Source organism: Porites lutea, chromosome 12 (genome assembly GCF_958299795.1).
Source record: "Porites lutea chromosome 12, jaPorLute2.1, whole genome shotgun sequence".
NCBI classification, from domain to species: Eukaryota; Metazoa; Cnidaria; class Anthozoa; order Scleractinia; family Poritidae; genus Porites; species Porites lutea.
The window spans coordinates 17,710,790-17,729,372 of record NC_133212.1 but is presented as its reverse complement, the minus strand read 5'-3'; the positions used below and the strand labels follow the sequence as shown (position 1 = coordinate 17,729,372).

General features: G+C 39.1%; 2 protein-coding genes across 3 annotated transcripts; both read left to right on the top strand.

The window, feature by feature from the left end:
• Window positions 1–200: 200 nt before the first annotated feature.
• LOC140953806 (retinol dehydrogenase 8-like) lies at window positions 201–7,180 on the top strand. Its single transcript, XM_073403189.1, has 4 exons — window positions 201–254; window positions 998–1,268; window positions 5,611–5,884; window positions 6,710–7,180. Exons 1-4 carry the CDS (start codon window positions 201–203, stop codon window positions 7,044–7,046), a joined length of 936 nt encoding a protein of 311 aa, XP_073259290.1. The 3' UTR covers window positions 7,047–7,180.
• A 5,325-nt stretch (window positions 7,181–12,505) lies between these two features.
• LOC140921575 (retinol dehydrogenase 8-like) lies at window positions 12,506–15,997 on the top strand. Of its 2 annotated transcripts, none has more exons than XM_073371576.1 (4): window positions 12,506–12,773; window positions 13,300–13,596; window positions 14,010–14,283; window positions 15,253–15,997. In XM_073371576.1, the coding sequence occupies exons 2-4, from the start codon at window positions 13,332–13,334 to the stop codon at window positions 15,587–15,589; spliced, it is 876 nt and encodes a 291-aa protein (XP_073227677.1). In that variant the 5' UTR covers window positions 12,506–12,773; window positions 13,300–13,331; the 3' UTR covers window positions 15,590–15,997. The 2 variants fall into 2 exon arrangements, with proteins under 2 accessions (XP_073227677.1, XP_073227676.1); XM_073371575.1 differs by having other exon boundaries at window positions 12,507–12,773; window positions 13,282–13,596.
• The last annotated feature ends 2,586 nt before the right edge of the window (window positions 15,998–18,583 follow it).

The window sequence follows — 18,583 nt, the reverse complement described above, 5'->3', positions numbered from 1 at the left end:
ATTAAAAGATAGAAAAAGAGCTAATCGCCAAAGAGTTACGCTGCAGGTGGCCCATTTTCAAGCTCGGGCGTCTCTGTAAAACTTAAAGGAACGCCTTTAAAACCGACTAAATACGGTAAGCCTACGGACGCATAGCTCGCGCCCCCGAAATCCCCATCCCCTTCCCTTTCGAAGGCTGAGGAATTTCTTGTACCTGGTTTATGACAGGCGCCTATTACCTTCCGTCACCTCCTGTCACAATGCCTCCAGCCCAGGTATTTTTAGGTCTTTCGTCACACGTTCCTGCCCCATGAATGAATGAATGAATCCTGGATTAATGAATGAATGAATGAATGAATGAATGAATGAACGAAGTTTATTTCAGCGATACAACACAATATTAGAAACCGTCAATGCATATAAGTAATGAAATTAAAAAAAATATTGTTTTTATATTTACTTACGAAAAACTATTTATCTAAGTTTCCGTTTAAAATTACTGTGATACTGAATACAATGTTAAAACCTGCATCGCATAATAAAATCGCCAAAAATATATGAAATAATAAAAATATTTACTAAAAGTATTATGTATATTCAGGAGCTCCCCGGATTAAGGAATTTCTGTAACATTATTTGCCTCGGGAACGGGTGACGAAGCCCACACGAGTGCGGGCTTCAGGAGATAGTTTTTTTCTTTTTGGCGCCAAAAAGAAAAAAATTCCTGATCGCAGGTTACGTGGGAAAGAGAAAATTGATCTCCCGGACGTAAAAAATAATGGCAACCGAAAGTTGGTACTTTAAGTGCTCAGACTCGACAAATTTTTACAGCAGGAAATAAAACAAAGGAATTCACGTTCCTTGTGTGCGGTAGAAGGGTCCATCAAGCAAGACATCGAATTCCGGTTGTTATTCATGACGTCCGGGACGTCAGCGTGACTTAAACTAAGTAAAGCTAGCTGAGACGTCAAATTCGATCACTTAAGACCTGGCTTTCTTCGCACGCGAATCAACATAGGTATGTCTTCATGCACAGATCGTCCTGATCTCCGGTTGTTCTAGCGGCATCGGACTCGCTACCGCTGTGCATCTGGCTAAAGATGCCGAGAAACGCTTCAAGGTTTATGCCACCATGCGAAATCTGGCGAAGAAAGGACAACTGGAGGAAGAAGGAAAGGAACAACTTGGAGACACTTTGATTATCAAACAGATGGACGTGTGCAGTGATGAATCAGTCACGAAGGTTGTTAAAGACGTGCTCGACATTGAGGGAAAAATTGATGTGTTGTGTAAGTGCGTGAAGTACTGTTTTATTTTCAGACTTAGTTAGTTTATTTATTTTTTTTATTTATGCTCCTTTTCGCCAACGAAATATACTTAACATCATTTTATAACAAGGGGTTCGCGATTGCATCACAGGTAGGTATGTACCCCGTGGGCACTATGAAGGCCCGAAGAGGCCCTACCCGAAAGGCTTACGTATAAAAAACATAAAGTGGTAGGAACGAAATTTGTGATTTAGGTGTTCTAAAATAAAATGAATCAAAAATTTCGTGTCGACGCATCTTATCAGGCCGTATCAATTAAATTTATGAAACGTTACATAAAAAGACTGTAATAACCAACTGTTACAAGAGTAAGATTATGTTTTAGGTAAAGACCAAGCTTTAGACCGAAAAAAAAGAAAAAAGGTCAGATAAAACAGCCCGCTGCTCTGTTTTGTTCTGTTTTGCTGTGCTGTTATGTTTGACTCCTGTTGACTGTGACAATAAAGATTATGCAACTGATCCACACTCTTGATTTTACTTTGCCATTGTTCGGCTCAAACAAAAGCAGGTATTTTTTTTTTACTAGAGTGATTTACTTAACCTTTGAAATAGGTAGTAGAATACTACGCGCTATTATGCACTAATTCTGTTGTCTTCTTTTGTTCACTTGGTAGCTATATTGCACTAGTAGTTATTATCTGTTTTTACGGATCAAGTAAAATCACTCTATCATCATTGGATTTGAACTGTTCTGATATTCCTAAGATGGTAGAACCAATTACATTCGATTTGCATATCAGGTTTGTAATACATGTGCCGAAAAGGTTGTTCTTCTGCTCTGGCGAAAACATAATAGAAACAACTATTTCCAAACCTCAGAGCAAAAAAATTTGGTATAAACCAAACCGAATATTTCTTAATCGCTCGAACTTTATCAGCGATTCGGTTACGTAACAGGAAATTGGAACGTACGTTATTGGAGGCGGGTATTTAATTTCACGGGTACTTAATTTCGCCATGTTCTCGCAAGATGTTATTTTCACCATTTCAATATGAAAAAAAAGGGTATAATAATTATACTTCGCGTTCTCAACTTCACGTTAGTTTTTAAAAAGTCTGAGCTTTTTGAAAACCTTATCTTTCTAGATAAACTGAAACAAGCAATGTGTGAAATCTTAAAGGTCAAATGAACCAAAAAATTGAAATATTTTCTTTTGTCGCTTTACCTTCACCAAACACTAAAAAGAAACATCTTAAGTGAGATTTGGGTAAATATTTTTCTTCCCAAGCCTTTATAGAAAGATAAAAGATCAAAATCCGAGCATTTCCGAAGACTTCACGAAAACGTTTCTCAAGTGACCGCGTGATAGACTGGAGACTAGTGACGTCAATGTTGGTCTTTCAGGGAGGAAAAACGTTCTGCGCAAGCTTATGCCAGGGCGGATAACCTTTATCCGCCCTGCTTCTGTGCATCTTATATCGCCTGCGTTTGTTTGTCTCGTTCTGTGAGAGTTTTGACTGAGACTGAATGAAATGCAGGAGGTGCGAACGTTTGCTCTTTGTAAACGCTTTTTTGTTTTTGTTGTTGTTATTTTTGCGTTGCTTGAAAATTACTTTGGATTCAGAACAACCAATGTTAGAGCAAAGACAGATCATTCCGTCAGTCTGAGGTGGAATAAAACGTTTTGAACATTTCCAAACAGGTTTGTATTTTTCTGATTCGATTTGTGACTTGATTTTGTGTCCAGTGCTTCGCCTTCTTTCCCCGGGTTGAATTAAAACCTGCTTGTATTCTGTTATTAGTAGTTATGGTTACTTTTTTATATGCCCAGATTTATTTACCTTTGCAGAACCAGCTTTATCCTTGTCTTCACTGAGTCAAAGAACCGTAACGGCTAACGCATGCGAGTAAACAACCTTGTGCGCTTTTAAGCTTTTAAGTTTTAACTATGAAACTTTCTCGGAATTTTAGAAGGCCAGCAAGCTTACTCGCGAAGAAAAGACTACTTCGATCATTTTTCTGTTGCTCAAGTAATAATAGTCAGAGTTTTTTTCCTTTAGTTTTTTCAGTTTTAATTACATAGTTTTGTTATCTTTCTGTACGCAAATCTTCCTTTCATTCGCTTTGAAGTAGCGGAGAATCTGGAGAACGACAACTGCCGGCAGTTACTCCAAAACAATCGACTCTTTGCCTGTAAACAATTGCTGGAGCTGGATTTGACTGAAGCGAGCAAAACAAATCCTTACGTGCAGTTTTCTGTATTTTCTAATAATTCAGTTTGCTGAGTTTAATTTGCTTGATGAAGACCCTCGCTTGGACCAGTTTTTAAATATAGCTAAATGGTGAATCATGGATTGGGTGCGAAGCTTGCAACTCATCTTTTGCTTTTAAGATCTTTAGTTAGGTTATTTTGCACAGAAAATTCACTTCTTCATTGTCAGCGGGTATAAGAGCCTTAAGCCTTATGTTTTTTTTGAATGAAAATTTGTTGTTTTGCAACCTTATCACTGAAGCTTTTTTTTTAGTTCACTTAAGCTGAATTTTATGCATGATGGATATGTTCTTTGCTTGTCGCCTCTCTTTGCGAGCTTAAAGTGGCGTCTATGGTCCTTAAAGTGACCTCGGTCGGTAATTAAATCATATACATAACTGGAGAGAAGTTTTCGCAATAATGTAACTTCAACTTTGTTTGAAGGAAATTTTCCTTGGTTTTTGACAGGTGTTATGCATGTTCAACTTGACAACACAAAGGAAACTTTATCTGCGCGAAACGATCAAGTTTAAAAAACTGTAGTTGCTTTGAAACCGATTTGGGGAAGATTTTACTAGATAAAGATTAACTCTTTTTCTGCCAACATATCAACGCCAAAACTTCTACATTGAGGATTTTGTTTATATTTTAGTGCTTTGCGAAGCGCAAGTGTCCGATCGAGCGTGGGTTTTAAAATATCAGCTCGAGTGCAACAAAGTTCAATAACTTCAAAAACATTTTGGGCAAGCGTGAATTTCTTTGGACAAATCACTATACAAAGATATTTTGTTTTTTGTGTCCACAGTGGAGCTCCAGACCTTATATATCCAGAAACGTCCTAAAATGAACACATTTTGTGAATACATTTTGAAAAAAATCGGACCTATGCACGCACATTTCCAGTACAGTGCAAGGAACTTAATGCCGTTGTGAAAGTCTGTTTTACTATGATGTATTCTTCGAGAAATTAAAATAATAAGGTTATAACCACAGCTTGTAACTTTTGAAGAAAAATTGCTTGTTCTTTCTAGGTTTATGGCCGCACAATCCACCACAATTTCTGCGCCAAGTCGACTCGTAAAACACTGTTTTGAATTTCCCGCTTTTTTTCACCTGACCAACATTGACGTCACAAACTGTTCTTAACGACAATTTTTCCGACCGCTCTACGAAGATAAGGGCCAAAAAATAACAATTTTTAATTGCAAATATCTCGGAGATGCTTGCTTCAATTGAGCTGAAACTTCATAGTATGTTTATTCGGTTCATATTAAACATATTTCACTAGAATTGAACTAAAATAAAAAATGTCGAATTTTTGGTTCGTTTGACCTTTAATTAAAATTATTACCGTTGTTTCACAACTGAAGATACAAAATGGAACGTACCAGTAAAACAAGTTAACAAATTGTGTATTTGTCGATATAATATCCTGTATATGTTATTGCTATTACATGTCAGTAACAATATTTTCTCTGTTTTGAATTAATTTACATAGGTTTTGAATTTCGCGTGCTTAAATTTCACGGCGATTTAAATTCGCGGGTCTTTAATTTCGCGAATATTTTACAATCGCGAAAAACGCGAAATTAGAGACCCGCGAAATTAAGTACATTAATAAGGTATTCCAACATGAGGATTGTAGATGGCCGCGCGGCTACCCGCGTGCCAGCCCCATGCGAAGCGAACTAGTCATTACTTGAGAAGCGAAAGACTTAGCGTGAAGCGCACAAGACGAGGGAAGGCGGAAAGAATTTTCCCTCCCCTTGTCTCGCCCTCTGTGTACGCCCCGCTTGCTCATAAAGCGCCTGCCGTGCAGGCTAATCCAGTCGTTTGACCTGTTTCTAGTATCAGGGACTTTAAGATACACCGTTTCTGCCTACAGGTACGGTTAGGCGAACATATTTGCCAGCCAGTTATACAAAAGGCGACTATGATTTCCCAGGTGAGATAATGCCATCACTGTTCCACCTGGTAGCCTACCCGTTTCTCCGGGGTAAGAGGCCATATACCGGTACATGTATTTAATTACAGCTACGCCTACGAGTAATTTACCCGTATCTGTACACGGAAACGGTGTACCTCTACTAATGCATGTTGGTATTCATCAGTTAATAATGCCGGACTGGGATTAATTACACCATTGCAATGTACTACAATGGAAATGGCAAAGGAATTGTTTGAAGTGAACTTCTTTGGTACCCTGCGACTGATCCAAGCTGTCCTGCCAGGCATGAAAGCGAGGCAGAATGGGTGCATCATTAACAACAGCAGTCATGGTGGTATTGTTTCTTGTCCCTTCCTTGAGCTTTACTGTTCTTCAAAGTTTGCAATGGAGGGCCTTATTGAGGGGATGGCGCCCTTGATGCTTCATTTTAATATCAGGTACTAAATGTACGTTTACTCGACCACAGAATCCGCCGTACGGAAAAAGATTGCGACAGTACATTTTACCACAATTCCTTTCAAAGTCTAACACGGCCAATTAAACATAAACTCATATTTTGAGGGGCGGGGGTGGAAGGGGGGGGGGGGAGGAATTCGTCCCTGTAATAGCAACATTGCCTAGCCTAGGTTTGAAGTTTATAAAACTTTTCTGTGCGTTTTTATGAGCAATTTTATGGTTTTCATACGCTAAGAACTGTGGGTAGATGTACCAGTCACCATCTATTTAGGTACGGTCAAGAGCCAATTACTTGGTAAGGTGAATAACCCTTAAAAAAAATCGTTAATTAAAACAATAAGATTAAAACTTTTTACCCCATTTACACGCCCCCAAAAATCTGCACGGCACACAATCTGTGTAGCCTCGAGAGGATTGTCCAATACCAAGAGCCATAATATGGCAATAGCTATAATATGACTATGGCTATAGCCTATTATGGCTCTTGGTACACTGCATGATTGGGGAACTGGTTGGCTATCAGGCTCTTTTTTGCTGTTGCTCAGTCAAGTGTAATTGTGAGGTGATTGCAAATGGCCATGGCAGACTATTTAATTTTGGCAAATTATATAAATGTTTCAATGACCATCTAATCTTCTCTTCCTCGGTCCAACGCACACCACACACAAAGAAAGTGTCCCTGGTCCCCGCGACAGAAACAACTGTTCCTCCATACAGCAAGGCCGGGGAAAGCGGAATTTTCTTCTTGTGATTATCCAATAATATTGCCAAAATAATTTATGCAGTTATCTTTCATTGGCTGGCAGGTGTGCTATCCTGGAACCAGGTCCCGTGACATCATCAATTTTTGGCAATGTGGAAGCCTGGACAAAAAAGTATGACAGGCCAACCACTGATCCGAAGACCACAGAAATATTTCAGACCTTTGAACAAAGGTTTTATTCGGCATTTGATGAGAACATGGTACAAAGCGGAAGTGAAGTCGCAGAGATTGTGAAAAATATCATACTCAGCGAGAAGCCAAACCTACGATACCATACAAATGAGAAGTTTAATCCGGAACAAGTAAAGGCCAAACTCTCTGATCCCACTGGTAATGTTCTGTTTGATTTGATAAACAAAACGTATCTTGTTAAAGAATAGTCCGTATTGCTCCTTTTACCAGCGCCGATGGTCCTTGTTATTTAGTATGCTGTATTCATTTTGTAAAATCATATGACACTGTAAGCAAACTCGTTCATGATTTGTCAAGCAATAAATGGTTCAATCGTTCGTCATTTTCTAGTCTGTTGCAAATAGCAGTTTTCGTAACTAGAGGGATGATCACCACCATGATACTGCAGGTCGTCGTCACGAAAACCACAGTGATGTTATCACTAGTTATCGCTGCCCGCGTCTGACAACCATCTTCGACGCTAATCATATCTCCAAGATAATTGTGATCACAATCATTAATTAAATCATTGCCATTCATCACTTCCAATACCTACAACTATTACAAGTACCACCATTATACTGTCTGTTAACATTGCCATTACCATAGTTTTTAACACTATCGGCAGCATATAATCGAGAAAAACAACCTTTAAATGAGTGTTTATGAGCATCACCATCACTATGAAAGCCACCGACCATCAAGTCCGTATTCATAACGCACAAACGACTTATTGACGGACCCAAACAAAACTGACAACGACAGAAACGACTGTAACTGACAATTTGACTAACAATAAATGACTGTTCAACTGTGACAAAAAGACAGATCGAAACGGGCCAATGACATTTAAGTCTTCATAGCCAATAACATCACAGCTTAACTGACAGACGACCAATGACATTCCAACTTAATTGACCAATCAGGTCATACAACTCACTTTGACTCTGAAGGTGACTAGCGTTGTCGAAACGTCAGTCACTGTCAACAACAGTCCTATTCAGGACTACGCTGTGTAAGAGTAAAGGCAATTAGCAATACAAATTTGGCAGTGTCAAGGCGAGCGATTTGCACCATTTCTTCTGCTCTGCCAAAAAAGGCAACCTATTCCCCAGTGCTTCTCTGTTAGCGTCCTATTTTCTCGCGATTACCCTGTACTTTTGACGTCATTTGCCGAATATCGCAAACGTCTTCCATATTTGGTCAACGCTAGCTGGTTATGGATAATTAGCCGTGGGATTTGAGCCAATCAGAAGCAGAAATGTTTTGAATGAATTACAACCATCATGATCATCACCAACATCTCTCAGAAAACAACAACAATAACATTCTGATCGGTTTTGGGGTTCGAGGAGTGGAGCGGAGCTTCATTAAACCATGAACGCGGTATATTTTATCCTATATTTCTCGTGTGAACGGACCGCTGGATCCAGGATACTACATAAAAACTTTATTTTTCACACTTGTTAGAAAAAATGCCATACTTTTTAGGATTAATGAATCGAATAAAATTCACCTGTTTTTTGTTTGCACTTGCCTTTCAATTAATTTTAGGTACAAGAGACTTTCGCGTCCGTTAATTTGAGCCATTTAGCAAATAAGTGCTCATTCAAGTCAATATTGTGTCATACTTGTCAGCTATCATCTTATCTTCGGTCTCCTTCATGCAAAACTCATTAGATAACAAAGCAGCTTTTTACAATTTCGCGAATTTCTCGATATCGACAAAAGTAGACTACAGGGTTAAGACAGGAATTTAGGAAAACAAAAAATAAAGACGCATGGTAAGCTAACAGCAGGGACGTTTGCTTGCCGGTGATCAGCAATAAAACCGCAGAAAAGAAATGCGGAAGATAACAAACCAGGAAAACTACGTAAACGACCAAACTATTCAAAGCAAATCTCTTCTGTCGCTGTTGATCCGGCGTGGACTGCTGGTTTCGTATTTGATTGTGATGATATCTTACTGCTTTGTAAATACGGATATAAGCCACAGTTGTCAAGGAAACTCCAAGAAATACAACGACTGCATTTACTATACTATTGCCTGCCAAAATGGTAATAAATAGAGAGGCGGCGATGCCACTTGTGAACCACACTGCTATCAACGCAAAGCTGGCAAGCGTTGATGTCACGAATTCGCGATATCGAAGATGCAGATGTATAGCCAGGAGTCTATCGACAGCAATGACTGAAATAGTCAGAAACGACGCGCAACAGAGGAGAAAAAAGATGAAGTAACAGGAAGTTATAACAACTGGACATAATGAGGCAAAATTAGCGTCTCCGTTCGATTTCATGTTCAACATCACCGCGATGATAATACCAGACGTTGATTGTCCTAACGTTCCCACTGCAAGATCCGACAAAGCAAGACTCAGGAAAAGCTTCTTCATAATGGTGGGTATCGATGAGCATTTCCACAGCGCGTAAATAACTAAAAGATTTTCCACAACTGCCAGCACGGAAAACGCCAGGTTTAAAATACAAAAAACCAGCATACTAGTTCCGTGAAACTGCACAAGTGAAGATAACTCATAAAGCTTTTGAGTACAGAACTGAGAGACCATGGTAAAATAAATTTAAGTCCTGCAGGTCTTGTTGGAGACTTACTGAGAACTAACGTGAACTTAGTAATTGGCCAACCTTATAGGCCCTGTATAAAACAGCTGACTCTTGACAAGACATGTCATAACAGTGCATTTAGGTTTTAATCGTCATCTTTATACATGAGTGTTTTTTCCTTAAAAGCAAACATGGCAGGTGGAATATTGAGAATATAAGGGAACGTACAACAACGTACACTGAACGACGACGAATTTTGATATCTGAGCGGAAAAATCACAAATGATCGAGGAGTTCGAGAAAAGATAGTCTGAGTTTTATCAAGAGCATCTCCACTGCTTTCGCAGTCAGTCGTAGTTCAGTAAGTTCGCCATTAATTTTTGTAATCAAACAGTGAAATTTTCTAAAAGCCAGATATTTAAAACTGATTCTGTAATATTGTGCATGTTTTCTTTGCTGGTTAATGACGTCTCTAAATATTCACCTGGTCTACTTATAAAGTCAAAAACTGTTAAATGATTCGGACACCCCATTATTACGGACAGTTTTCATTATCCCCGGGAAAGAAAGGCATTATTTTTTGTCAACTTGTTTAATACGGACATCCCTGTTAATACGGACACTTTCTATGGCCCCCTAAGTCCGTATAAAGAGGCTTAATTTTTAAGTTGACCCAGGTTATTTAGTATTCAAATAAATATTTAAATGACTTAATCGCTTGTAAAACATGTCAATTTATACATGAAGCGTGTTGAGTTTAAGGTTCAAGTAATTAACACAAACCCACTTCTAACCTGTTTCCACAAGAAAAATAGAAGCACCTTATCGACGCGAGCAATGAAAAGTTTATCTGAGCAGAAATATATTTTTTTTCTTAAAAATCAGCCTACTATATGAGAAAATATTATTATCTATCTTGCGAGTATAATGTCTAATGAGAAAAATTGAGACAGTCGTATACGGCCCAAAAGAAATACTTTGCTCAAGCTAAGGTACTCTGTAATTTCGCGAGGTGGCTTTGTCCAGTCTTTATGCATGTAGGTCAAAATCAAATCTCTACATCAATCGGTCCTGGACTTGTACAATTTGTCTTGGTTCTTCTATTTTACTGTCCAAGGTTACAAAGAGACAACTTGCATAATTGTGTATGACATCTGTCTCAAAATAATAGGATGGAGGTTTTTCTGGTAACTTTCTTAGTACTGTCATCGAAACTGGAAGATGCCATCGGTCCGTCCGGGGCTGAGCTATGCTATGAGACTGCGACCAATGTCCCCGTTTCGTTAAAAAAAAAAAAAAAAAAAAAAAAAAAACAATAACGATTTATCTTCAACCGTTGAGGGAAGTTTAAAGTATCCAACCAGAAATTCCAAATCCTGTTGAGCTGGAACGCTTTTCAGTAATAACTTTAACGTTGATTCAGTTATCGGCTGAGCGAGATCAATTTGTGGAGGTAAAACAAGCAACAAAAATGTGCAATTAGTTCTGCACCATTGCTGCAAAACGAGTCGAATAGCGACGTTGCGCATTTTACCACCCACGATCAAACCTGCCTTGCAACAAATCAGGTGGTTACAGGTTGCTAAGAGTTGCTTCAGAAAGTGTAGGCTGGTTATACTTTTTGCAAAAAAATCTGTTTATGTTGGGCTTCAGTTACCGGCCCAACGCAAACTTGTTTTGTAACTGAACAAGTGACGCAACTCCAGTGTATGGCGCGACTCCTGTGACTTTTATCCAGTCAGAATTCAGTATTCACGCAAGTTGCAACTATAGTAGCTGATTCATTGCAAAACCGGTTTTAACGAGGGTGGCAAAACGAGCAAAATTGCTTTTCAAGGCTTTCAAGTTGTTCGCAGCAATGATGCAAAACAACTCGCCGTTTTTGTTGCTCATTTTTCCAATAGTTTACAATACACCTCTCAGCTGTCATGGCAATTTAAATTGAGAAATGCCTCTTAACTTTCAACTAACTTAATCTTGGCATGCGTGTGGCTGTTTTGTCATCATGACTATTTCTTTCCTTTGAGCTTATTAAAAGTGAATCCGGCTTGCATCGTTGCTTATATACATTTAGTTGCTACGTGTTCTGTCGTGAATTGTAAAATACCTGTCGTAAATTGTAATAACAATCGTGGTAAATTGTAATGACAGCTAGTTATCGAGAATTGTAATAACCAAGCTATCGTAAATTGTAATAAACGTTGTTGTAATTTGTAATAAGCCTAGCTGTCGTGAATTGTAATAACCGTATTTTGCAATACTTCATAATGTCAAGGGCTTATCCACTGAAATTTTCTTGTCAATCAAAAACATTTAACCTATAATGTAGCCAGCATTAACACATCATACGGAAGAGTACATTAATTTTACCCTGCGAGCAGACGTTTAAGAGAGAAATCTCTGCTCGCAGGGTAACTAATACGGGCTCTTAAGAATTAGCTTTACTGTGTGCGAAGTAACCTCGATATTTAGTGTTGTTACTTCATGCGATTTGAGAATGGGAAGAACGCAAACAGCAAAGTTTTTGCGTCCATCACGAACGCGTGGAGCGAAGCAGAAGTGTTCTGGGCGTGCGTAGACTGCGAGCAGTCTCTTATTTTTATTTGCAAAGTTACTGCACGCGAAACGTAAGCACGCGAGCGGCGAGGCCTCTTGTCGCGAGAAACGAGGACGTAAGCTCGTCTCGTCTCAATCCCCAAATATGCAATCGCGCTTGATGAGATAAGAACTGGACAGTTTTGAAGAGAAAAGGCGGACTGCAAGAAGTCTAGGGCGTGCGAGGCTCAACGCGCAAAACGAAAATTTCACACACAGCGAGAGACTTGATTTTGAGGGAAAAACAGACTGTTTTGAAGTCTAGAAAACGATAAGCATACCATGAAAAATTATTCTATATAACGAACAAAAAAAATTAACTACACATATCGCTTTAAGGGAAAGGGCGTGAAAAATAGGCTCATCAGAGTTAATCAGCATTTTACGCGACAGAAAGTGGTTACAAATAAATGACCTTGCTCGATATTGCTGCGTTGTGATTGCCACCTCACTTAACAGATAATATATATAAATAACCATTGACGTCCAGCCCAGTCAAACTCTTTAATTTAAGGCTCGGCGTTAGCAGGTTTCTGACTAGGCGTTTTGTATAACTGGCCATTGGTGATTTTAAATATCGAGCATTTCTTATTTCATCAGTACTGCGCCTGCACCACGGAGCATGACGCTAGATTACAAAGTAAAATTATTCAGTCTTCTTTGTTCTGGATCATCATGACCAAGCTTCTTACAAACGCATAAAATAGCGAAGTTCACTGACTCAGAGTTAACGAAAAGCGATACAAGTACGTGAAGCTAAAGAAAATACAAGCAAGGTAAGGTGCTGATCTTTTTTCGAATTCATTCACTAGATTTGGTACGTACATATTTCGAATGTTAGGCTTCTGAAGATTATTTACATTGAAAGCTTAACTTTGGAAATCCGAATTTCAATAACACTCAAATGGTTTCTGTAGCATCAAGTTACAGATTTAAACCGCTAGCTCCTAAGGGTAAAAAAAAAAAAAACATGTATAGATCTCCCAGTGGCATTCTTTTTTCGTGACCACTGAAGTTATGGAAGTTAAAAATATTAGCTTAAGTTCATGTCAAGTAATCGTGCCTGTTCGTCCCTGTCTAAAGACAGCGAGTTTTAATAGTTTTTACGCAGGTGCACAGCAATATAACCAAAAACACCTATATCCGGCCACAACCGCAACGGGAAGTGGGTGCAAAGTTGTTGATTTACTAATCTACACCTACTGCTTTTTTGCCGTTCTCGTTGCCGAGTTGCCTAGAAATATTACCATAGGATAGAGACGAATTCCTTTCTCTCTTTCACAGTGCTTTGTAACCTTTTAGCTGTTGTTTGGATACACTAAAGACCGAATCAGATGGCTCCTCAAATCGTGCTCATCTCCGGTTGTTCTAGCGGCATTGGACTCGCTACCGCTGTGCTTCTCGCTAAAGATGCCGAGAAACGCTTCAAGGTTTACGCCACTATGAGAAATCTGGCGAAGAAAGGACAACTGGAGGAAGAAGGGAAGGATCAACTTGGGGACACTTTGATTATCAAACAGATGGATGTGTCGAGTGATGAATCCGTCAAGAAATCCGTACAAGAAATACTCGATACTGAGGGAAAAATCGACGTGCTGTGTAAGTTGCCATAAAGTAGAAGCTTTCAATCCTCGGGGTTTTGACCCCCACCTCCCCAAGTTTTTAGGTTACCTTGCAATAATTTTCAGCGATTTTAAACAATTCACAGAAAGACGTGATGAGATCTAGAAGATGTTGTAAACACATAAATGACCGCCAACTTCATCTTAGGTGTTATAAGACGTCAAAGGAGGAGCAAGTGAAGAAACGGAGGTCCTAAATATATATACAAGCCTGGGTTTTAAAAAGAAAATACCAGAACTGAAATAAAAAGGGGTGGAGGGTGGGGGGAGAGGCGGTGTATCTTCTCAGCCCCGCGAAATATATGTTGGGCCCATGACAGCACCACCGTCGATACCAATTAGATTGAATATTAATATTATGACAACTATACGTCAATGTTCAACTTACAGTTAACAATGCTGGATTAGCATTATCGTCCCTGTTGGAGTGTGTCCCAATCAACATGGCCAAGGAATTGTTTGAAGTGAACTTCTTTGGTACCCTGCGATTGATCCAAGCTGTTCTGCCAGGTATGAAAGCAAAGAGGAGTGGCTTCATCATCAACAACAGCAGCCATTTTGGAATTGTTGGCCCGCCATTCTACGATCTCTACGCTGCGTCTAAGTTCGCCGTGGAGGGACTTACTGAAAGTCTGGCCCCTGCTTTGCGTCATTTTGACATCAGGTGCAGTGTTAACTCTCTGTCGCAATAGAATTTTTTTATTCAAAAGAATCCTAATATAGCCTGCGTCGCAGAAGAAATCTAACCCCCGTTAGTAACGTCTGCGAAGCAGCAACTGTATCCTTGTTCTGGGCTCCCTTGGGACTCAAAGAATAACCGGAAGTGCGTTTCGAATTTTCTTTCAAGCTGATTGGCAATTTGACAATGGCCTTTTTAACAGGCCAATATGGTGGGTACCCAAACCCTATAGTACAAGTATGCATAGGTGGGGCCTTGACCAATTAAAAATTTCAACGCTGTTTCGCAGGCAGACTTAACCAGAAGTTTAGTCTCTCCTGTGGCCCAGGCTAACCTTAATACTGCTCTCCAGGTAACATTAAAAATCTGTTACTTTGAAAGTGAGGCATGTTGACCCCCTTTCCTTATATTTCATGAGTTTCCATGAACTTCAGTTGTGATGCCTGTAGATCGTAGGCCAGAGTGGGATCCATCCTCGTTCCTTGGGTTTTGACCTATTCGCCATAGTCGGAGAGAGCCATGGGAACGTGGTTGCGTTCGATCTACACTTTATCAACCCCAGTCTGCACGTAGCCAAGCCAAGTTTGAGCGGCTAGCCATTGTCTAGCGCAACAGCCAGAATAAAGTCATAACTTGAGGAAAGGTTTCTGAACAAGGCTACAGAATAAAAGTACATCAATTTATTAAACAGACTGATTCTTTAATTCAGAGACAATAGTACTACAACGATAGAGAAAAGTAACTATATGTTTTGTAGGCTTTGACGGCAATTGAACGCGACCATTAATTTTTAGTATAATAGAGCAGGCACCCGAAAAGCGCTCAAGATCCAAGGTTCAGTTTACCCCGTATCATTCGGCATCACTCAGCACATTCAGAATGTGCTTTGACCACGCAAATGTGTCAACAGTTTTCCTTTCAATTTTAAACTGTTTTTCTCTGTCCGGTTAACAGGTGTTCGCTACTAGAGCCAGGACCTGTAATGACACCAGTAATGGGAAACATGGAAGCTTGGATGAAGAAATACGACATGCCAACCGCTGACCAGGAGAGTTTGGAATTACAGAAAACATTTATGGAAGGCCCTTTTTTCCAAGGGATGCTCGCCAATCTCCAAGATGTAAACGAACTCGCTGCAATGGTGAAAAACATCATACTCACTGACAAACCAAACCTTCGATATCATACAAATGCGAAGTTTAACCCCGATGAAGTTAAGGCCAAACTTGCTGATCCTACTGGGAATAATATGGTTGATTTGATGGTCAAAAAGTACCTTGTTAAAGAATAGTTTCAAACTTGCCGAACCTACTGGCAAATTTTTGTTAGAATAATCTTAAAGAGGTTCTTACCAGTGGATGATTAAATACATGTGAAACTCTCTCTCGACACGCTGTAAGTGCTTAAGTATTGAAAAGTAGGCAAGAGCAAATGACTTCAGCCTTTAAATGGCGATTCTAAATGAGCTGTTTGTAGAATTTTGAAATAAAGTTTGTTGTAATTTCAGGGCTGTCAACCCTCACGTCTTCCCTTCCCCACTTCAGCGATTAATCTGATAATATTGCAAATATGCGTGCTTTACGTGCTTAACATTTCAATATGTACTTGCTTGTTATTAATATTATGTATTCAGTTTTGCTTGGTTAGCTACGCTTGTACTTTCTGGTTCACATACATTAAAAGTCTGTTCATTTTGTTACTTGACTGTGTCACGCGAAATTTCGTCGTCTTATTTCAATTATCCAGGAAATTTCATACTCTAATCTGGAGACCGGTAGATGCAGTCCAAAATCTCGGCCGGGTTGTTCGAAGCTGCAATCGGCGACAAAATGAGTTGAGACACTTCGCCCAAAATTAGGATTTTTTACGTTTTATGAACTTCAAAAGGAGGAAATATAGCTTTCCTCCCCCATCCCCTCCGTACAATGTTGTGCCCTTGTTCTAGCTACCTATAGAAAACAACAAACACCCCAACTTTGAATGGAGGGGACAGGGGAGGGGTGCGGATTCTTTTGTTCTCCAAAGTCACCCTATTTAAGTACAATGTCTCAACAATTTTGTCGCCGATTGTGGTTCACTTCGAAAAGACCTAATTTCGGTTATAGCCCCCTTTGAAGAATTGTGTTGCAAACCGAAATATCGTGCAAATATATATAATTCATTACTTTATTTTTGTTTCCTTTCTATATTTTTTTCTTCACTCTTCCTGCCGTAAGGATCAGTTTACTGTTTTAATATTAAAATTTTTGTGCTCAAGATTTTACTGATCCAGGTCTACTAAAGTTCTGGCTGACCCTCACTGGTTTGTCGTTGTGGTTTTGCCTTCACAAGTGCTAGTGTTTCTGGGTTAAGATAGGCCAGGGTTTAAAGTGCGAAATTTGAATTCAGATATGAAAACTTTAAAAGCAAATTCAGTTTAATTCTCTTTGTCTACACTTTGGTGGGTTGATGCTCTAAAAAGTTTGCGAAAATTTGAACAAAAGAGAAAGAAACCTGGGTTAAAATTTAACCCCGGGTTATAGCTAATCGGCCTTAGAACAACTAGACCCTGGAGTCTCCCGGATTATCCGGTAGCCGTTGAAAGCACTGTAATTTTGACTACCGTTGTAGTACTGTTGTCTCTGAATTAAAGAGTCACCTGTTTAATAAAAAGTACTTTTATCGTGTGGCATGTTGAGAATCTTTCCTCAAGGTCTGACATTATTCTGGCTGTTGAACTATTCAATTACCATAGCCGCCTAAATTTGGCTTTGATACTTGCGGACTGAGGTCAATAAAGTGTAGATCCAACGCAACTTCCTTCCCATGACTCTCTCCGACCATGGCGAATAGGTTAGAACCCTGGGAACGAGGCAGGATCCCACTCTGTGCTACGATCTACATAGTCTCCCTCGCAGCCGTATTTGTCTTATCACGCAACGCTTCTCCCCGCTCACATTCGATCAGAGCTAATCACAGCAATGGTTCTATTTTCTGGAACTGTTTCGCGCCAAATGATCCTTTTACATGCCGTCCAATCATAGCTTGCATGTTGACTAGTCTTTTCGAAATTACAAGGGCTTTAGTAAAATTGTCCAAAGACAGCCATTTCAATAGTTAAGACGCATGTGCAAAACAATTTACCACCCCACCCCCCTCCCAACGCCAAAAAAAAATGAAGAAACAAAAACAATCTCCAGCGGACGTGCAACGGGATGAGCGCTTGATGTAAGCCAATTGAAGAACCTTTTTAGGGGGAATTAGCCAGGTTCTCACAACATACAGATGATAATTTTGTTTAACTGGCTCTTCTATATTCAGTCCACTGTCAAGAAGTTAGTCCACTTCTATTGCTAAACCAGAGTTACACCCATTTTTATATCAGCCAGAAAACCAGCTGCCTAGTGCAAACTAATGCTGAGTAAGTCTAATCTGATTGGCTGAAACAGCCTTAATAACGTGAAACCTTCGATATAATTACTTTGTCAAAAAGGTTTCTATATCTAAGTTTTAACTATTAATCTTAAGTCAACTGGCCAATACAAAACAACGTGAACAATATAAAAACTACAAGATATCTACACGCGTATTGACTTTTCACATTAACAGATAGGAAAGTAGTAAAATTACAGTTTGAAAATCCTGACTTGTTGTCGATTTCGGAGAGATGTGAAGTTTCTTCTCGGAAAGTGATTGGTCAAAACTTTTCCATAAATTAAGTACGGACGTGATCGAAAAACTATGAGGACAAATTAAAAATGAAGTTCGCGATAGAGGGCAGAAATTACAACAATAGATATTTACTTTAATCATCACTATTATCATTAAAATATTTTAAATTGCAAGTATAAACCATCCATTATATGAATTTGATCGAAAACACGGGAAACAAGCTAAAAATTAACCAAAATAAGGATAAAGACCGTCAGTTACTGTAAATCTAGAGTAGGAGTCAAGTCCGAGGTTGAAATATCAACCTTTTTTTTTCATTTATTGTTGTATGTAATTCAGTTTTACTTTCGCTTTTGTAAGTGGTTGGTGTGTTGCCTAACCGGCTTTTACCAACCTAATCGTGGTGATGATGATGATGATGAATATCAAACCATGCGATATTTTTAAGTGTAAACTGAAGTCTTTGTTGCATGGAAACCTTAATTGAACATTATTTTACGATAAAAGGGTTGTCGTGGAAGTGGTGGAAAGGTATTACAATAGAACATATTTGTTTAAGAACGAATTCATGACAGGAGAAGGTTTATGTTGATAACTATTTTAAACGTCGAACTTGTAGACGAAAGTGAAATTC